Genomic DNA, 23217 nt, shown 5'->3' on the forward strand with positions numbered 1-23217 from the left:
ATTAATAATTGGTTAAAAACTTTAGTACTCATTAGTTAGAATTTAATTACAATAAGTAAATACTTTGGTTCCTTTAATCAAATTTTTACTGACATTTTGTCTCCATTTATCTCCTGTAGAATCTATAAAGAAATAAAGTATGAGGTTGCTTTATGTATTGGAACAGTAGGCAGTATAATGGGACCAAATGCTGATAGGTAAGTACTGCTATTAACTTCTACCATCTAATAGAAGTTTCCTTTTGTGATTGACCTTATATGAACCAATTTTTATTTATCCTTTTAAAATACTTCCTTAAATCTAAATACTAAGACAAATTGCTTGTAAATATCTAATATTGAATAACAAGTGTAAGAATGATTTTAGAAAATGTGTGTAGATTGTGGAGTTATGTAGCTCGAAATATTAACTGTTATAATTTTGACTTTAAGTCTAGAAAGATGAAGATATTTAAATATTAGGGAAATACTATGGCTGGTGTGTGTGTGTGTTTGACTTTCAGAAATAGCATTAAATGTTATCCCATTTATATGTTTGCAGATATTTCCAATGGTTGTTTGCCCAAACCAACAGTGCCACAGATGATGACATCAGGCAGCTGTTTCTTCTAGCATTACTTGAGGTAAGTACAAACCCAGTCAATGTTAAAATCATTTCAATCTTTTTTTTTTCTTTCTACTCTGCTATAAGTGCAACAGAACATAAAATTAATGGTTGAATGTTGATGAACAGTATCAGGCTGCTCATTGACATTCACACTTGATATACTGGATGCGTTTTACTTTAGTCTGTCACTATTGCTGCACATTACTTCTGTTGTTTATGTTGAAGTCTCAGATAAACCTGCTAGAGCAGCAGTACTGTTACATGAAACATCATTAAGTTTGTTAAACTGCAAATTGTTATTAAAAATAACATTTGTCATTGTAAAAGTTCATTTATATTTTGGAGGATCAGTAGCTATATTAAACTAAGATTACTTACTCATTGATCAGTGAGTTTAAATCTGTTTCTAGTATTTTATTCATTTATTTCAATAAGAACACTGACATAGTCTAAATTCATTTCGAATATTATGTCCTATCCAATAAAAAGATTTATCTCTCGCTTAATGCAAGAGATTTGTACTAAAATCGCTGTCATCTGAAGACCCACTTTAAGAGTTTTAAGAGGCTTTTAGTCATTTTAAGATACCGCAAGCTAGTAAAGGTGCAAAAACAAAGGACCACCAAATATTGTGCAGTATTTAGCTATGTGTCTTTCTATGCTGAGTTCAAATCTAGCTAGGATCCTTTTTTTCTCTTTTGTCTTCTATCTATTCAAAGTTAATTCAAATTGAGTATAGTAATGAAGATGGTAGATTCAATTCTCTATACCCTTCCTCTAGCAATTTCAGACCTTGTAATTTTAGAAATCATTATTTGAAGAAGCCATGGAAGCAGAAAACTACCCCACATCTTTTTGTTTTTAAAGATTTGAGAAAGTTTTTTTTTCCCCAGTCTCTTTTACTGGAGTATAAGGGTAATTAGATGGGATTAATGTTCTGTGTCAATCATTGAAGGGGCTTAGTTGAATGAAGTTATATGGGTAGATGATGAATTTCAGCTGGATATGAGGTTTTTACTTTTTTTTAAATTTATGTTCTGGTGGAAGGAACAGGCCCTCTGAATTCATTGAGATAGATGCCATTAAACTGTTGCAAATCGGCATCTGCTGGGAGGAGATAGAGGGGTCCATGTTCCAGGAAAGCAGGAATAAGTGTAGTAATGAATTTTGGGCGTAGATAGTTAGACACAGGAAAAGTGAAGTGACGAGGAAAGACAAGTGGGTTGGAGACGCATGAGTCACAAACAACACAAGTCCATGTGACTCCAAAAACAGAGGCCATTATAGTATCAGTAAAAAGGGCAGAGAGAGGATTCAGTTTACTTGTGGACAAGAGGCTGGAGTGTGACTGAATGAGTTTATGCCAATCAGTCTCTTTCTCATAATGTAAGAAGAATTAGTCAAAGCATTTGGTAAGCTGTCTAGGTGTAGGTTATATTGGACATGCTTGGTGGAGAGATTGTACTCCAGGTGAGGTTAGGAGTGATGGCAGTAAGTTCGACTTTAGTCAGTTGCTCTTTGACAGATGTGGATTTTGGTGGAAGAGACAAAGAGAGATGATACAATTTGTCAGCAGACCAATTTTTCCTGTTACATTTTCATAATTTTACTTTTTACATTATAAAATCTGAGATATTTAGCAAAGAGTAAAAGGATGTGATGTTCATTCCTTTTCTAGAGGTATTGAGTCACTAATCAATTTGTAGAGTGCTTGCCCTCTTAAGTACCAACTTCCACCATTTTGTTTTGAAACATAAGGCCTTGTATTTGTATGAGAGAGATTGTGTTTCGTCTCTTTCTCAAAAGTATTTTTGAGGTAAGTGAAGTGAAATGCTTACATGGAATGAAAACTAAGTCACAGTGAACTTACTAAGTGTGTGGGTATTGTTGATTGAGTCAGCTCAAATATTTTACTATACTAAAGAGATGAAAGTAAATTCCTTTGAGATTTGAACCTAGAACATCTGTTATGAATTGACTTTTAACCAAGTTTTGCAGTGATTAAGCAAGCGTTGATAGGGCCTGTATGTGGTTGCTCAACCTGCTAGAAACAGACACTGAGTTGTGTTAAAAAAGAAGGATACATTGGATTATGTAATCCTAAGTATACACTGTATTTGACTAAGCAGTGAATGTCGGCACAGCTAGAATCCTTTTGATCAAAGGTATACTCAGTCAGGGTCGATCTGGGTTTCCCCTCCTTGTAAATGGTATTGCAAATTCAACAAAATGACCATCATAAAGGAAATCTAAATCTTATTTATTTCACCATTCCTTATGCAATCTAATTTAGGTAGTTAATTATTTCACTTATTCTTTTCCTTTTTTCTACAGACTTTGAAATGTGATGAGAAGAAGCAAACATTAGCTGATTTCATGCAGGTAACATAACGTTTGTTTTTTAATTTTTTTTTCTTCTGATACTTGTATTCCTATAGGTAGAATTCTGGTTTCTATTGTGTATGTATAGATGAACATTGGTGAGAACTTAAAGAAGGGGAAAGCTTGTCAGTGCTCTACAAACTTTCTTAAGCAGAACATGAAGGCTCAATTAATAGCATATGGACACATAGAACTGACATGACACTTAGATCACAGAAGCTACACACATAACAGTAGACAGACCAAGCCTCAATAGAAAACACGAATGGAACAGTAACACCCACCACCACACCACACCACATGACTAAAAATAGGGATGAGATGAGAGAGGGGGGAAAAACCCATAAATAATACACAGAAACACACGGGGTAATACACACAATAGACATATATGCACTTACCTGGGATTCTTATGAGAAACAGAGATAGATGTATAAAAATTTTTTTTTTTAATAAGTAAAATAAATAAATATATAAATATATCTGTCACATACCTGTGATAAATATAAGACAGAAATAAATAAAACTATATAAAGGTCATGGATACATACAACATACGAAGTGAGCCCATACATACACACATGAAATTTCACGGACAGCCATAACAATGTCATCAACACAACTAACAACATCAGCAGCAACAACCACCACCATGGCCAAACACACATACACAGAAGAATACAGGAACTGTACCATATTTTTTTTTGTTTTTTCGGGTCTTAGGACAGTAGAAGAGGATGGGACTGAAGGGAAGGCCACACTGCTGCTAAAAGCTATGACACACATGCAGGCATACACACACGCACAACCAAACAAGGTCACAAATGCATTCGCACATCTTAGAAGAACAGAATGGAGTAAGTGGAGCAAGAACACACACAAAAACAGTGTTGCTGAAGAGGTCACAGATATGTGATGAAAGATTTCTGGACAATAGACATGGAGTTAAAATAATAAAATAAGAAGAGTAATAAATGAGTGAAGGAAAAATATATTGTGTGTGTGTTTATTTGGCAAAAAAAGAAAAAAAATGACTGTTCTAAAATACAACAACATCAATATGTTATTGAATAAGCTTCTGGGAGAAGTATTCAATTAAAACTCACTTGAGAGTGTTGTTGATGATCAGGATAGTGTTAACTACACCATCGAAATTTTGAACTCACTAGAACCACCAGGTACAGCTCCTCGTTTTCTTCAGCTGAAAAAACGGACTCCTATTGCATAATTTGTCTCATCCAAAATTATGCAATGGTACAATTGTGCACAAACTTATGAGGAACTGCATTGAGACAAATATTCTCAATGGTTGTGGTAAAGGGGAGACTGTCTTCATTCCTCACAAATCAGTTATACCATCTAATGTTCCATTCCACTTTAAGCAGTTACAGTTTCCTATCCAAGTTTCTTTTGCTGAGCATTAATAAAAGTTAGGGCCAAACACTAAAAATTGCTGGATTGCAACTTGAAGAACCATGCTTTTCACATGACCAGCTTTATGTAGAGGCCTCACGTTAGGGACTAAAAGCAAATCTTTTTGTTTATGCATTCTGAAATAAAACAAAAAACATTGTTTATAAAGAAATGTTCACTCTTAATGCAACATGAATACTTCAATAATTTAATTTGCCATAACTATCATTACATTCAAGAATGAGTAAATTACCATTGGTGTATTGATAAATAAAATAACACATACAACTCACTTATTATTGTCAGATAATAACAAACAGAAGTTTGTGTATGAAATTGATCTTTTTCCTTCTTCAATTATTACATGTTTTTCTCTTATAAACTACACACATACAGGAGGAGTAAATTATATATATAATAATACTTTGAATGTGGCTCCTGAGAAAGAATAAAAGTAATTATTCAATCAACGACAGGTATTTGACACCTGTTTTTCCATAGCAGCATGGCTTGCCTTCCAGTTTCTGTTCTACCAAATTCCTTCACAAGGCATTGGTTAGCCTGGGGCTGTGGTAGAAGTTACTTGTCTAAACATCTTGAAGCCACATAACTGAGAAGTGAACTTCTTAACCACACATCCATGTCTGTGTCTACGTGTGTGTGTGTGTGTGTGTACACATGCATATATGTGCATGTGCATACACACACACATATGATACACTCTCACATTTTCTCATCTTTACTTTTCCCATTTTTTTTTCTCTTCAGAATGTAATGGCTAATGTGCAGACATTGTTGGAAAATGCTGACAGTGCTGAGATTCTCATTGCTGTTGTCAACATAATCCAGCAGCTTTCAAAGGTCTACCCCCATGTGTTCAACTCTCACTTTAGGGTAAGTTGCTTTATTTTGTACATGTGTTCCTTCATGCTGGAATTTGCTTGATAGTGTTTATGGTTCTGCATTGTTTCACTCTCTATGTAGAAAAAAGCAGCCAAATCTTTTTCAAGTTACACCCTACTCATCATTTTACATTCATATTTCTGTGCTCGGATGAATTAGGAGGAATTCATGGAGACAGTCTTTTCATGGTTGGATGCCCTTCTTGTTGCCAACTCTCACTTATTTGTAAACAAGGTAATATTTCTCTATGGCCTGACATATTTTTGCAAAATATTGGAAATGAATGACACTGCTTGTTTGACAGTGGCACTCATTTGCAAGGCAAGGAGACACAAACATACATTCTCTCTTTCTCTTTCTTTCTCTCTCTCTCTCTCTCTCTTTTTCTCTCTTTCTCTCTCTCTCTCTCTCTCTCTCTCTCTCTCACACTAAATTACAAAGTGCTCTTGATGGAAGTTTATCTTCACACCTTGCCTCAGGTGTTGATATACTCCTTTGGTTTTTGATGCTTTTCAGATTTTGAAAGTAGAAATTGAGTTACCTACAATAATCCAAACACATGGCTTTTATTCTTTGTGACTCAAGATGATGTACAACATGCTGACATCCAGCAGCTACACTATGTATATGTATATTACTGTAATGATATGGTGTTGCTGGTTTCTGCCTTGAAATGATATGCTGGAAATTGTTTTCCAGATAAAAGATGGCAGTGCCAAGCTGAAAGAATTTATTATTTTAATTTTTGAGAAGAAAATAGAAAAATCAAGCCTCTTAGAGCTGCTGATGAATTTTGTCATCATTAATGTTCTTGTTGCTGATTTCTTTTTGTCCTTGATTGTGTCTTTGATGTAGGATACAGTTGACATCTTAGTTGGTTGGCACATTGACTTGACACAGAAAGAAAGCCTCACTGTATACACCTCAGAAGCTTTAGTTAGTTTCCACCAGTTCTGGATCAGAGATCTGTCTTTTTCTATAACTCTCCTTGGACAATTTCTTGAAGACATGGAGGCATATGCAGAGGTAAGTGTTTCTCTCTTTTTTTTCTTTTACCTTCATTATCATCATCATTACCACCATCCTTTTATCATACTTAAGATATATATACCATTGAAAAGCATGATACTGTGGTTTTTGTTTGAGAGAAAATCTCTTCAGAAACATCTGTTAACAACAGTATATATTGGAGCAAGGTGAAAAAACGTTGGCCCTTGTCAGTAATTTGTACTCAATTGTCACATTCCTTGACTAAAATTTTCTTCTTTTAACATTTCTTTTATATTCCAGCAATCCCATTTTTGTTTTGTGTTTGTGTGCGTAAAGATGAGAAGCAGTCTGATGCCTCGTAAGCTGGGATATAAGAATAACTAATTGAAATTAGTGAATGGAAGGATAAACTTGACTTACTGTCATGATGAAGAGAGATTTAATAAAGGTTTTAATTCAGTGGTTTAAATATAAGACTGAGTGAGGAATTGTCTGCAAGAGAAGAGAAAGAATTGTATGAGTTTGGATGTCATGGTATAGAACTGAAGGAATTACTCCTTGTTTAGTTACATAATGTTTCTGATTTATAAGAAACTATGTTTCTAACAGTTTGACCTCCATTAACCAACAATTTCAGTATTTACCATGTTTGTGTATGCGCTCTGTCTAGAGTTAGCAAGCTTTGAAGTTGTTATAGCAGTACAAATTGTATATTTCTTTAAAGAAAACTAACTCTATCAATCAAAACATTTTACAATATATCTTTCTACGAATTCCCCCCTCTCTCTTGCTCTTGATAGTGATAATTTATTTTTGTTTGAGATGATTCTCATTAACATAACTTGGGTTCACATTTTAGGCTGCAGTCCCTCCATAAAATTACTTTTATTGTAGTTGTTTGGAAAGGGATATACTGCAATAATCAGCAAGCTGGATTTGAGATAGATGTACAATAAAAGACTTTAGTACAACAAATTGTTTTAAAATGAAAGTATTGAATATATATTACAGTATGTGTATTTTAAATGACTGACTGAAAATGACCAAGCTGTAGCAATTTTGTTGAATGTATTTCTTTATATGTTGCTTTCAATAATTTTTTTGTCAAGGACTTGAACCTGCAAGTGAATGGACAAATAATGACTGAGGACGAGATCCCAGCCGTATCAGAGTGCAATACTAAAATTTCTGCATTACTCAAAGTTTTTACAACAGTCGTTAGAAGTCTTGGAGATAGCTTCTCACCAAACAAAGGGTCAACTATATCGAAGGAATATATATCAGAAGTAAGTGTAAAACTTCATTTTTGTTTCTGAATTTCTCTAATTCCTGACTTAGTAGTTAATGGACTCTGCATTATATACAAAGATAAAAGGTTCTAAAACTAATTTCCATTGAAGCTGGGTCTGTTGTTTCCTTTTAAACCTAGGTCAACTCTAGTTGAGCAGACTTGTGGTCAAAGGCATGCTTGTCTTTCCTTTCTAGTTTTACATTATCCAATGTCCTTTTTATTTTTGTAAAGATGGTACAGTATGATTTATTCCCTTTTGATACCCACCCACCTGAGACTGCCCTTGGTCCTATGAAACAAGCATCTATTTTAAAGTGATTTAAATTAAAACCTTTCATCAGAATTTCATATTACTTTATGTTCCAAACATCAGCTTAATAATGACAATGTTATTGTTAGAAAGAGATTCTAGCTCTGAAAAGCAAAAAAAATTTCCCCAATGTAAAGATTGTTACAAATACCAACAATAAGATGTGAAGAGAAATTAGATTAACTCAAATGAGACTGGTTTACCAGTAAAGAGGATGATATTCTGTGATTAAGTAATGGCACGGTCCAGGCATGGCTGTGTGATTGAGAAGTTTGCTTCCCAACAACATGGTTTTGAATTCAGTTGCAATGCATGGTATCTTGGATAAGTGTTTTCTACTATAGCCCTTGGTCAAACAAGTCCTTGTGTGTGAATTTGGTAGATAGAAACTGAAAGAAAAACATTTATTGGCTTCAGTGCAAAGAGCCATGGAAAGATCCATACTAGGAATATTATTGGAAGAAAATATCCAAAACTAGATAACTTGAGAAATAGAGCAGAGTGAATGTTATGATTACAGAATATTGAAAGCACAAGGTCCACTGGGCCAGACTTGTTGCAATTTTCACAAACAACATGTGGACCTAGGCATTGCTGAGTGGTATCCAAAGAAATAAGAAAAACCACTTGAAAGGCCTCTGCAATGATGGGAAGATAATTTAGTTACATGATTTGGGTCAGCATGAAAAAGAATTATGTGATCAAGAAACAATTTGAAGTGTATTGTGACCAGCAATGTATAACAACCAGTAGTCTGGTCAATAGTGATATGCGTGTTTGTGTGTGATTATATATATATGTGTGTGTGTGTGTATGTATATATATCATCATCATCATCATCGTTTAACGTCCGCTTTCCATGCTAGCATGGGTTGGACGATTTGACTGAGGACTGGTGAAACCGGATGGCAACACCAGGCTCCAGTCTGATTTGGCAGAGTTTCTACAGCTGCATGCCCTTCCTAATGCCAACCACTCAGAGAGTGTAGTGGGTGCTTTTACGTGTCACCCGCACGAAAACGGCCACGCTCGAAATGGTGTCTTTTATGTGCCACCCGCACAAGCCAGTCCAGGGGCACTGGCAACGATCTCGCTCGAAAATCCTACAGGAGCCAGTCAGGCGGTACTGGCAACGGCCACGCTCAAAATGGTGCATCTCATGTGCCACCCGCACAAGAACCAGTCCAGGGGCACTGGCAACGATCTTACTTGGCTTGCCGGGTCTTCTCACGCACAGCACATTTCCAAAGGTCTCGGTCAGTAGTCATCGCCTCGGTGAGGCCCAATGTACGAAGGTCTTGCCTCACCACCTCAGCCCAGGTCTTCCTGGGCCTACCCTTTCCACGGGTTCCCTCAACTGTTAGGGTGTGGCACTTTTTCACGCAGCTATCCTCCTCCATTCTCACCACATGTCCATACCAGCGCAATCGTCTCTCTTGCACGCCACAACTGATGCTTCTAATGTTCAGCTTTTCTCTCAAGATACTTACACTCTGACGGGTATTCACATTGACATTACACATCCAACGGAGCATACTGGCTTCATTCCTTGCGAGCTTACGTATGTCCTCAGCAGTTACAGCCCATGTTTCACTGCCATGTAGCATGGGTGTTCGTATGCATGCGTCATACAGTCTGCCTTTTACTCTGAGTGAGAGTCCCTTTGTCGCCAGCAGGGGTAAGAGCTCTCTAAACTTTGCCCAGGCTATTCTTATTCTAGCAGCTACACTTTCAGCGCACCCACCTCCACTACTAACTTGGTCGCCCAGATAGCGGAAGCTATCGACTGCCTTTAGTTTTTCACCCTGGAATGAGATAGAAGTTGTTTCCTGTTTGTTTACAGTCTTTATTGCACCTGAACATCTGCCACAAACAAAAACTAACTTGCTAGTTAACCTGCCTTTGATGTTGCTGCACCTCTTATGTGTCCATAGCTTGCACCGGGTACATCTTATAGAGTTACTACCTACTCCTTTTCTACATACTGAGCAGGGCCATCTACCTGAAGGGGTTTGTGTTTTATCTACCTTCCTACTTATTAGGATTTTGGTTTTAGCTAGGTTGACTCTAAGGCCCTTCAATTCTAGACCTTGCTTCCACACCTGAAACTTCTCCTCTAGTTCTGATAGTGACTCCGCAATTAGGGCAAGGTCATCAGCATAGAGGAGCTCCCAGGGGCAACCTGTCTTGAACTCCTCTGTGATTGCCTGGAGGACTATGGTAAATAAGGGGGGGCTGAGGACGGAACCTTGGTGGACCCCTACCTCTACCCGGAATTCATTGCTGTACTCATTTCCAACCCTCACCTTACTGGCAGCATCTCTGTACATGGCTCGCACAGCTCTCACTAACCATTCTTCTATCCCAAGTTTCCTCATTGACCACCAGATAAGAGATCGGGGGACCCTGTCAAAGGTTTTCTCCATGTCAACGAAAGCCAGGTACAGAGGTTTATCCTTAGCTAGGTATTTCTCCTGCAACTGTCTCACTAGAAATAAGGCATCAGTAGTGCTTTTACCTGGCACGAACCCAAACTGCATCTCATCTAAATTATATATATATATATATATATATATACACAGGTTATGAGAGGTAATGGGGTCAGTAAAACCCGAAGGTGTCAGGTAGTGCTGGGTAAGTGCTATGGATAGACCATAGTTAAGTTCCAGGTTCTATTTATAAATGTTCTAAAATCTTCACAGCCTTGGTTTTTTATCTCATTCTGAAAAAAATTTATATATATATATGAAATTTAAATACACAACCAAAAGAGCTACTAATAGTTTCATACTATTATGATACTTGAACAGGCATATTTATAAAATACTAGCAGAAATACCCGGCTTTGCCCAGGTTAAAGAGAATAATGAAATCTAAAAACGCCGTCTAGACTACACAACCCTCAACTGTTAGTAGCTACGATACCGTATTTCTACATTAATAACTCTCCAATCCATGCCAGCATGGAATATAGACATTAAGTGGAATGCTAGAAGAAAGTTTTCAACTCATATCTATATAAAGTAAATACACGTAATTCAGAAATATGTTTTGTGTATTTTATTTCGTAATCAAACAAACAGGTATAGATTATAAATAATGAAAGGCCAATTTTGGTGATTCATTTGACAGAGGTAGTAGAGAGACAATGCGATGATAAATCTGAGGTTGGATCTTGAAAGTTTGGATGAATGCTGCCTCAGTTAAATCTCTTGTGGTTCCAAATGATGTCATCTGTAGTACAGCGTCGTATTGTCTAATTTTGTTTTGCAAATGTTAGGAATCTTGGTCAGTTGATGATAACAGTTTCTTCAATAGCTCTGGAGGTTGGGGATTGTGGAATTGTTGGGAATGTTTTTAACTTTGGTGTTATATGTATTGCTTGAATTTCTTTGACATATGAAATATATGTATTTTCACTGGGTTTGTAAAAGAGAGTTGTGTAGTTCTCGAGTTTTAGGGATTCACACAGACAGACAGACACACATTCTCATCTTTATATATAGAGATATATATATACACACACACACGCACCCAAACACACGTATATATATGTATCATCATCATCATCATCATCGTTTAACGTCCACTTTCCATGCTAGCATGGGTTGGACGATTTGACTGAGGATTGGTGCAACCGGATGGCTACACCAGGCTCCAATCTAATTTGGCAGAGTTTCTACAGCTGGATGCCCTTCCTAACACCAACCACTCAGAGAGTGTAGTGGGTGCTTTTACCAATATAAATATATGAAAGTCAATGAAGTTTTGTAAAAGAAGGTGATCATGTACATACTTTCTTGCTGTTGTGATTATAACACCTCGTTGTAAACAATGTTCCTTGTTTTCTCTTGTGGAGCATATGCAAATAGGTTTTTTTTTGCTGCCCACTCTTGAGCAGCCAACATACAGTTGTCCATGTGAGAAGCAGGGCTCTTCCAAGAGAAGACCAGCTACAGACAGTGCTCATCTGTTATGTTCAGGTTAAAATTTCATCAACATCAAAAATATATGAATTTTCATGGGAGTTATGGCCGTTATGCATAGAATATGATTTCCAAATTGCAGACAAAATTTACAATCGATAAATGTCTTAGAACAACCAGTCTCTCATCTGGGAAGGTCTTGAAATCAATGTTACCAACTGGAGACTATGTGTCGCAGTGATAATAAAAAGACTCAAAGGAGGTCTGCAACGAAATAATTTTACTCAACACTTTGCAAGTGAATCAGTGGAGGCAAAGATGCGTCTCATTTACTTGACAATTTATGCACCACATTGCAGAAATCACAATGTAAGTATATCTGAAAGGGTAGTCTTACACTGTTGTACCGTTGAATTACAAATAATGCTCATCTGTTATGGCCATTATGCATAGAATATAATTTCCAAATTTCATAAAGATCCATTCAGTACTCTTGACGTAGTTTTGGATAAGAAAGCAAATGACTAATGTGTGTGTTTGTGTGCATGTGTATGTGTGTGATGGGTGTATATATGTATAGATATCTGTATGCATGTATATATATGTATATATGTGTACATATTACATGTACATCTATATATATATACATCTACACGTATGTATACATATACATGTATGCATATAGATCTATATCTATATATATATCTATACATATACGTGTACATATACATCTATATGTATACATATACATCTCTCTCTCTCTCTGTCTGAAAGTATCTGTCATTACAGTATCGAAATGTGATTGTTTCAGTTAGTGGAATAACGTGTACATATACATCTATATGTATACATATACATCTCTCTTTCTCTCTCTCTCTGAAAGTATCTGTCATTACAGTATCGAAATGTGATTGTTTCAGTTAGTGGAATAGTTTCATTTTTAAAGTGAAAGTATTTGACATGAGTGTTTTTGTTTCACTTTTGACACGTAATACTTAAATAGTGGAGGAGATATTATGTTGCCGTGGGCTCGAACTCTGCAAGAAGTTAAAACTTTTTTTTTACTAAAACACAACTGGAGCCCTAAGTGAGGCATCTGTAAAATTTGAATGAAATTGGTTGCGTAGTTCTCGAGTTTTAGGGATTCACACACACACACACACACACACATTCTCATTTTTATATATATAGATGCCATGTATCTTAAAGCAATCTTTTGAGGCTCTGTTTATGCATTATATATACTTTTTAAAAAGTAGGATGCTGGATAATAAGAAAAAAATTTTGCAAAATGTGAAGAAGGTTGATCATTTTATTTTAATGTGCTCTTTTCCAAGCTCATATGGGTCTGACAGAATTTGTTGAGGCAGATTTTGTACAGCCAGACATCTTCCCTGCACCAACCATCACTTGTTTCCAAGTAAAATATTTCCAAATGGCTGAGCATGTTTTCACAGAAAATTGAAAATGAAGGACATCACTTGTATAATAATGACACACATACACCTACATACATAACATACATTTTACATATTGTATGTATGTAAATGTGAGTGTGTGTACATTTATGTTTCTTTGTCTTGTAAATGAGCATAACTGTCATACAAGCAGTGTTATTCATTTCCAAGATTCTGCAAAAACCTGCCTGACCATGGGGATATATCATGATTGGATACAGGTGAGGGTTAGAGACAGAAAAGGCATCTGGCTGTAGAAAATCTTTCTTAATAAACTTCATCTGACCCCTGTAAGCATGGAAAAGTGGAATTTAAAATGGTGGTGGTGGCAATGGTGGTGCAGCAGCAGCATCTAGTATACAGCAATCTCATTGAAATATATTTAGTTACTGAAACCAGTGTTAATATTTTAAAATGACCCATTATTGTAGTTGTTGCAGTTTATATACATAAAGCAAACTAGTACAATAAGAAATACAACATGCTCATGCCATCATATAAAACTCAAGTTAGCATTCAAAAATACAGTAATTGAACCAATTTTCCTTTGATATATATTACCTTAGCAATCTTACTGCAGAAGGACTGACAGGAAATGTGAAAAAAAATTGCTTGTGTCACATTCGAACACAGGTCACTTACTGTTTTAAGAACTTTCTTTAATTAAAATGTATACAGTTCTATATTTAAGAGATGAGGAATTATGTACATTATTTACATTTGACGGATATTTGTCCTCATCTTATTTGTTGTTAACACAACGTTTCAGCTGATACACCCTCCAGCCTTCATCAGGTGTCTTTGGGAAATTTCGAACCTGGGTTCTCATTCCTAAGGTATTTTTCGATATTATTATTCAGGTCACTGCTTGGAATTGAACTCTGGATCTTGGGGCTAATAGCCCGCGCTCTAAACCACTACGCAATATGCCCATGGGCAATTATGGAGTGAATTTTAGGGCTTATAAATCTAATATTTTCCTATCCTTCCTTAATATCGGTTCCCATATTATATTTGTATCTGCACTCGGTCTGCTTAGGAGGTTGTTGTGTCCTAACATATGTGCTGCTGGTTTTAGTTTTCCTATTTTCCAGTGGTGTTCTCTATTATTTTAACTTCATCCCACAGCAGGAGGTGGTCTCCATTTTCCCATACATGATTTATCAATATCTCCTTGTGTCACAGCTTTGCGCTGTTCCTCTACCCTTATTTTGAGGGAGCGGCATGATTTGCCTTTGTATAACCTACCACAGCTGCATGGGATGGAGTACATGCAGTTTTCGGTCATATTCTCTTCTATTGGTGGTTTTACTCAAAAGTGATATTTGCGAAATGTTGTATTACTCTTGAATGCTGTCCAGATGTCATATGGGCCACATATCTTTTGTATCCTTTCGGAGAGGCCTTTCACATAGGGTAGGTGGACTGTGGACAGTTTATTGGTTTCATCCTCTCTTTTCTTCATAATTGGAATGGATAGTATGTTTTTGGAGTAGTTGTTGCTTAATAGATTGTTACTGAGCTTGATCATTTCTTCATGATGGGTATCACGATCGCTACTTATATTCTTTGCTCGATATTTTAGGTACTGAGCAATCCCTCTTTTTACACTGTATGGATGGTGGGAATTGAAGTTGAGGTATCGTCCATTGAAGGTCGGTTTGCGATATCTGGATGTCCTGAATCCATACTTGGTTTGTGTTATTAATATGTCCAGGAATGCTAGCTAATTGTCTTTTTCCGTTTCCATTGTGAACTGTATGGATGGCTTTATTGAGTTTACATGATCTAACAGCACTTGGACATCTTCCTGGTGTGGCCAGAGTATGAAGGTGTCATCAACATATCGCAGCCATAGGGTTGGTTTTAGTGGTGTTGATCCTAAAGCCAAATTCTCAAAATATTCCATGTATATATTAGCTATTGTCAGTGATAATGGCGAACCCATAGCTAAACCCTCTTCTTGTCAATATATATCAGTGTCCATACTGAAGCAGGTAGTTTCTACACACAAGGTCAACATTTCCATCAAGTTTCTTATTGGTATACTAGTGCATTCTTTTAGATAGGTGTCTGTCACTAGTTTTTCTTGAATCGCCGATTGTGCTTCACCAGTTGGGACTTATCACATCTAGACTCACCATCTGGTTAGATTCAATGGGAATATCCTTGATCAATTCTGTGAAGTGGGTGGAATTCTTCTCGTACAATGTTGACTTTCCTGCTAATGAACTGATTATATCCACAAGGAAGCAGCTCAGTGGATGACATGCTGAACCTCTACAGCTCACTATAAGTCTTAATGGAATACCATCCTTGTGAATCTTAGGGACGTAATGTGGTAGTTTACTGTAGTGTTGAGTCAGTTGTCTGTACTTCTTTGGTGTAAAGTGATCCTTGTTCTTAATCAAGATCTGTGACAACTTCCTCTCTGTTTTCAGAGTTGGATCTTTACTTTGCTGTAGCTACCATCACTTATAAGACTTGCCAATTTTTCCGAGTAGTCAGACTTGTTCATCACTACTGTAGCATTTCCCTTGTCCGCTGGAAGTATTATGATGGAATTGTCACTCTGTAGTCTTTTGATAGCGAACTTTTCTTCCTTAGTGATGTTTGGTTTGGGAAGTTTTGCTTTTTCTAATACCTGTCTCACTTTCCACCTTAGTTCATCTCCCTGAGCTTTTGGTATCTTTATGGCTATCTCTTCAATAGGGGCTATTATGTCCAAGTATGGAATGCACTTGATGGTTGTCGCAAAGTTGAGACCTTTGTTTAGTACTGCTTCTTCAGAACTTTCTAGATGTCGGCTACTTACATTAATTACTGCTTTCACGGGTGGGTGATGGACTTCAGTCTTCATTCTCTGACCTTTGAGTTTCATAAACTTCTTAATCTGGCGTGTCTTCACCATTTCAAATTCTTTCAGGTACGACTTTTCTAGATCTTGTTGGATTCTCTTTCTATCATCATCTCTGGTTATTTTTCTAAATAATGAAGATAACCTCTCTTTGATTTCGTAATTTAGTTGGTGTTTTTTCCAACGGTTGTAATGGATCCTCTCACAGATAAGGGCATGTCCTGCCCTTTCTGTTACTCTTCGAGCTTTATATGAATCCACTGGTGTCATTATATTCATGCCAGGTGGTATTAGTTTGAGTTTCTACATCTACACAGGAAAGTTAAATGGTTTGAAAAATGAGCTAGTTTGATGGAGTTTCTCTACATGTGTCCATTGAAATCTAATGTCGGTTCTGTACCGATTAGATAATACAGTTCTATATTTAAAAGATGAGGAATTATGTACATTATTTGCATTTGACAGACATTTATCCTCACCTTGTTTGTTGTTAACACAATGGTTTGGCTGATATATTCTCCCGCTTTCATCAGGTGTCTTGGAGAAATTTCAAATCTGGGTTCTCAATCCTAAGGTATTTTTTGATGTTGTTATTGTTGTCGCCGCCGCTTTGGCTGGACATGTTTTTTGAGCTCTCTGTAAGTGGACATTAATTGTTGTGTTTTTTGAATTCTGTTGAACTGAAAAGAGAGGATGAAACTAATAAACTGTCCACAGTCCATCTACCCTATGTGAAAGGCCTCTCCGAAAGGATACAAAAGATATGCGGCCCATATGACATCTGGACAGCATTCAAGAGTAATACAACATTTCGCAAATATCGCTTTTGAGTAAAACCACCAATAGAAGAGAATATGACTAAAGACTGCGTGTACTCCATCCCATGCAGCTGTGGTAGGTTATACAAAGGCAAATCATGCTGCTCCCTCAAAATAAGGGTAGAAGAACATCGTAAAGCTGTGACACAAGGAGATATTGATAAATCATGTATGGGAAAATGGAGACCACCTCCTGCTGTGGGATGAAGTTAAAATAATAGAGAACACCACTGGAAAATAGGAAAACTAAAACCAGCAGCACATATGTTAGGACACAACAACCTCCTAAGCAGACCAAGTACAGATACGGATAACATATGGGGACCGGTATTAAGGAAGGATAGGAAAATATTAGATTTATAAGCCTTAAAATTCACTCCATAATTACCCATGGACATATGGCATAGTGGTTAAGCACATGGGCTACTAACCCCAAGATTCCGAGTTCAATTCCAGGCAGTGGCCTGAATAATAATATCGAAAAATACCTTAGAAATGAGAACCCTGGTTTGAAATTTCCCCAAGACAACTGATGAAGGCTGGAGGGTATATCAGCTAAAATGTTGTGTTAACAACAAACAAGATGAGGACAAATATCTGTCAAATGTAAATAATGTAAAATGTATACTTTGTGAATATACACAATGATGCACATAGACATAGGCACACATAAAAAAAAAGGCTCACACTGATATATATACACACAAAACAGATACACACACACTGTCCCCATGTCACTCTGTCTTTCTTTCTCTGTTACTAGGAATAGAGCAGCCTTATACACAATTGAATATTGTTGAAAACTTCAGATTTGACAAGTGATATTTTTTTTATTTCTGTCTGTTTATATAATGTGTATGTGTGTGAATGTGTTGTGTATCAATATCATCATTTAATATCCATATCGGCATGGGCTGGACAGTTTGATAGGAGCTGACAGGTCTTAAGAGCTGCATCAAGTTCTAATGTTTGTTTTCGCATTGTTTCTATGGCAGGATCTCCTTCATAATGCCAACACCTTACAGTGTACTACATGCTTTTTTTGTGGCATCATCTTTAGTGAGATTGCTTTGCAGCCTGCTCAACTCTGTAGATATGTGTGTGAATATATTTGTAGTGTAGTGCTTCTTTAAAATCAGTTCTGTTTGCTGCAAATTGCCTAAATCCTATGAAAGGAGTTCAGTTTTAACTGTGTTCATCATCATCATCATACATCTTTCCATGCTGGCATAGGTTGGACAGTTTGACAGGAGCTCGCTAGGCAGAAGACTGCACCATGCTTCACTGTCTGTTTTGGCAATGCTTTCACGCCTGAATGCGCTTCCTAACACCAACCACTCTACAAAGTGGACTGAGTGCTTCTCACATGGCACAGGTGAAGTCAGTTTTGGCATGGTTTTTTTAACAGCTGGATGCCTTTCCAAACGCTAACCACTTTACAGTGTGGACTAGATGCTTTTTACGTGGCACCAGCGCTAGCTGGGTCACCAAGTAACCTGCAAGACAAAGATCCTTTGTGACATTGGAGGAAATGATCTTGTGCCAGATTATAAAAGGTTAGAGTGTGACAGTGAGACAGAAATAGGTGTCTTACTGTTGAGGAGATGCATGATTACCCAATCAGAGAGAGAGAGAGTGAAGGAGTGATCAAGATTGAGGCCAGTAATGGATGTGTTGCTGTAGACGAGATACATGGTTAACCAGTCAGAGGGATAGAGGAAGAGAGAGTGAGTGGAGTAATTTGTTATGTATCATACATTTGGTGATATAGAGAAACTGAGAATTTGATGGCTTGATGAATTCTTCCTATAAAGTTTTGATTTTTATAAACATATGAAATTTGAGTATTGGTGAGAAAAACTGCAGAGTGGGATGAAAGAAAGAACATTATGCTATTGGAATGTCTTGTGGATACCAAGTTGAAGGTTTTTAATTTTGTCACTGCAAATGATGAATGATTTTACTTCTTTATTTTTCAGGTCTTAGAGAAAATTATACGCAGTGTAGAGCATGCAAGTAGATTTGTATTTTCTGAACGAGTTCGTATTGTTGGTAAGTTGACTACTATATTTTGAAGTATTATTTATTCTACTTAACAGTTTTATTTCCAAACTACAAAGTCATAGGCTCAAAACCTGTTACAACCATCATACTCGAATTTCTGCTTTGGTATGGTTTCTATTGTTGGATGCCTATCCTAATGTCTACTTTACAGACTGTACAGGGTGCATTTTTTTTTTGGCACCAGCACTAGTGAGATTACTATGTAACTCAAAAACTAAAATCCCCATCAATTAAGTGGAGCTACAGCAGAGGGGGAGGTAGCTTTATGCTATATGATGAGGGGTTAAAAGTGTGAAAGAAGTGGTAAAAACAAAGCATGTTTCTTGCTGTAGAAGAGTTACATAGCTACTCCCATTGTGGGAGAGTGGGTGAGAGTAACTGGGGTGGAGCTGGAAAGTGAGATAAAATAGTGGTGATGAGGTACAAGGAGGAATAGCAGTGGGGACAGAAAAACAGTAAATGCAGGTAAGTAGAGGTTGCATAGATTTATCAGGAGAGGGAGGGATGTTTACAAATGGGACAGGGGAGGGTGAATATAATGAATGATAAACAATAATTGAGGGGTGGTCAATGATAAATATGGGTCAGAGAAAAAATTGGGGTGAGTAGATGAGGGTAGGAGTCAAGGGCTGCAGAATACTTATGCTTCTTATATATTTTTACATTTGGAATTCAGTATGTGTTCTAAATTTCTCCATCAGCCATGGTTTTCTTGATCCAGCATATAAGCCTATCAAAAATAAAATACCCAAAGAATGGCTGATTATCAAAGCCAATTAATCTGGTGATAATTAAGCTGATACCAATTAATCAATAAAATGGCTGATATAGCTGATTATTTGCTAACTAATCAGTGCAACTCTAGGTTTAACAGTGAGGCCATGCAAGATGTTGGTGGGAAGATGCCAGATGGTGTTGCAGTAAGAGGAAGACCAAGAACAGTGTTGTTGAGTCTGGAGGAGGTTAAACATTTCTTTGCTTTGTTAAAACTGTCCGAAAAAAAAAAAAAATACAAAATAGATTTTGAATTTGATAATTTGCCTGGGATTTTAGTTTTAAAATCGTTATTCTTCTGATTATATAATGTCACACAAATATTTAGAATACAAAATTTTGTTTTGAATTACCTTTTTTTTTTTCTTTGAAAACAAATTATTGCATATTTATCAAATTGGTGATCCCCTATATCTTTTTTTACTATTAATGTCTTGTAATCATGTTCATTTGTAGCAAACTATTGCTTGACCCTGTTGGTGAATCAGTTACAGTCTAACCTGGTGCACAATGTTGAAACGCTACTGCCTTACATCACTTCCCAAATCACATTGGACAGATACGTCAGTGATAAGTTTGTCTTGTCATTGTTAGCTATCATTCAGAAGGTTAGTCTCATTTTTATGTTCCTTTCTTTTTTTCCCTCCAGAATTTGTGGCATTGTACTGATGTTAAAAATCATCATCATCATCATTATTATTATGGGGGAAAGCTGGCAGAATTGTTAGCACATCAGGCAAAATGCTTAGCTGTATTTCCGCTGACATTTTACATTCTGAGTTCAAATCTTGCTGAGATCAACTTGGCCTTTCATCTATTTAGTGTCAATAAAATAATGTATCAGTCAAGTAATGAGGTCAATGTAATTGACCTGGCCCCTCCCGTTAAACTTACTGGCCTTGTATCAAAATTAGAAAGATTTATTACTGTTAGTAAAGAGGCGATATGATAGAATTGCGAGAATACTGGACAAAATGCTTAGCAGCATTTCTTCTGATTGTGTACATTCTGAGTTCAAAACCTGCTGTGTGGTTAAGAAGCTTGCTTCCGAACCACGTTGTCTAAGGTTCAGTCTTGCTACACTGCACCCTGGGCAGAATGTTTACTATAGCTCCAGGCTAAGCAAAGCCTTGTGAGTAGATTTGGTAGACATACAGAAACTGAAAGAAGCCCATCATCTATGTGTATAAATATATGTGTGTGTGTGTATATATATATATATATGTGTGTGTGTGTATATATATATATATATATATTTGTGTGTGTATATATATATGTGTGTATATATATATATATGTGTGTATATATATGTATATATGTATCATCATCATCATCATCATCGTTTAACGTCCGCTTTCCATGCTAGCATGGGTTGGACGATTTGACTGAGGACTGGTGAAACCGGATGGCAACACCAGGCTCCAGTCTGATTTGGCAGAGTTTCTACAGCTGGATGCCCTTCCTAACGCCAACCACTCAGAGAGTGTAGTGGGTGCTTTTACGTGTCACCCGCACGAAAACGGCCACGCTCGAAATGGTGTCTTTTATGTGCCACCCGCACAAGCCAGTCCAGGGGCACTGGCAACGATCTCGCTCGAAAATCCTACAGGAGCCAGTCAGGCGGTACTGGCAACGGCCACGCTCAAAATGGTACATCTCATGTGCCACCCGCACAAGAACCAGTCCAGGGGCACTGGCAACGATCTTACTTGGCTTGCCGGGTCTTCTCACGCACAGCCCATTTCCAAAGGTCTCGGTCCGTAGTCATCGCCTCGGTGAGGCCCAATGTACGAAGGTCTTGCCTCACCACCTCAGCCCAGGTCTTCCTGGGCCTACCTCTTCCACGGGTTCCCTCAACTGTTAGGGTGTGGCACTTTTTCACGCAGCTATCCTCCTCCATTCTCACCACATGTCCATACCAGCGCAATCGTCTCTCTTGCACGCCACAACTGATGCTTATGTATATATATATGTATGTATATATATATATGTATGTATATATATATATATGTATATATATATATATATATATGTATATATATGTATATATATATGTATGTATATATATATATGTATGTATATATATATATGTATGTATATATATATATATATCTATATATATATATATATATATATATATATATTGTATATATATTATTTAAAAGAGTTCCAACTCTCTGTTTTTTATGTTTTATTTATATTCTTATAAAATTAATGTGTGATATAGAATATGGAATATATAGTATAAATAGTAAAATGAAATGAAGTATTGAATGTCTTATTGAATAAATGAAATATTGAGTGTTAAATATATAAGGACTAGTATACTTTCCTGCTTTATAGCAGTCATCAAGTCTGACAGATGTGTTTAAATTGTAGTTGACTGACTGTCTTTTTGTCCTTTATACACATTCTTTTGGACAGCAGCAGTAGGTGTTTGGCTATTTTTAGAGATGATGCCAAACAATTTTTCAATGTTTATTTTTAGAAATGATGACATTTGAGAGACTTTTTGTATTTTGGTTATAGGGATAAGATTTTTAAACCCCAAGTAAGATTAATTTAATCATTGTTTGTTAAGAGTGGGTTTGAATTTCTTAATAAAGTCCTTTTCTTTCCGTTTTCATTCAGGTTGTAAAGTTTATGAAATGGAAATATCATAAAAGTTTTTCAACCACATGTTGCCAGATGGTTACTCAGTGGTATTTGGCGGATCTCTGTGTTTTTAATCTGTTGTCGATGCACATGTGAGCGTTTCGATAATGCATTACCTGTCTGGCCAACGTACAGTTCTTCACAATTTGGGCATTTGATGCAGTAGATTAGATTTCTACTTTTGCAGTTCATGTTCGCATTGGTGAATATTTTCCCTGTTTTCGTGTTCATATATGGGCCGGTATGAATTGATTGGCATGTACTGCATTGGCTATCATTGCATTTGGACACAGTGAATGTTTGATTTTTGTTGTTGAGGTCAAACCTTGCCTTTGTTAATAGCTTTTTCAAGTTTTTAGGTTGTCTCTTACTGAGAGTTATACTTTGTGAGAAATATCATCTATAGACTAACTATACCAGATTGTGCCCACTTTTTATTTATTTATTTATTTACACATATCTGCAGCATAAGTAATGCTTCACTTATATTTACAACACTCCAAACACTTTCATATACAATGCTTCCTCACTCCCCTTCCCTCCCCCCAGTAGAGGTAACAATTTCTTACTGAGAAATTTGATGATAGGGAGGAGGAGCTACAGCCCTGTGACATAGAAGGCAGCTGGGAATTCCTGCGAGACAGCTTGCTGAGTGCTACAGGCCAAATCTGTGGCCGGTGCAAAATCCCTTCCAGACCCAGGGTAACATGGTGGTGGAACAATACCATAGACAGGGCCATTAGAGCAAAGAAACATGCTTGGAATGCCTGG

At 36.7% G+C, this 23217-nt stretch overlaps 1 protein-coding gene across 2 annotated transcripts in view; it reads left to right on the top strand.

Annotated features, from left to right (window-relative positions):
* The window catches only part of LOC106882826 (serine/threonine-protein kinase SMG1), a 182020-nt gene that overhangs the window by 19170 nt on the left and 139633 nt on the right, over positions 1–23217 (top strand). For both annotated transcript variants that reach the window (XM_089355110.1, XM_089355109.1), the window contains 8 exons: positions 120–197; positions 541–622; positions 2941–2988; positions 5170–5295; positions 6160–6330; positions 7404–7580; positions 18933–19005; positions 20248–20399. In XM_089355110.1, the coding sequence (XP_089211236.1) occupies positions 120–197; positions 541–622; positions 2941–2988; positions 5170–5295; positions 6160–6330; positions 7404–7580; positions 18933–19005; positions 20248–20399 (907 nt within the window). The remainder of the gene's footprint in view (positions 1–119; positions 198–540; positions 623–2940; positions 2989–5169; positions 5296–6159; positions 6331–7403; positions 7581–18932; positions 19006–20247; positions 20400–23217) is intronic.

The sequence above is a fragment of the Octopus bimaculoides genome, chromosome 7, assembly GCF_046866305.1.
Source record: "Octopus bimaculoides isolate indiv1 chromosome 7, ASM4686630v1, whole genome shotgun sequence".
NCBI classification, from domain to species: Eukaryota; Metazoa; Mollusca; class Cephalopoda; order Octopoda; family Octopodidae; genus Octopus; species Octopus bimaculoides.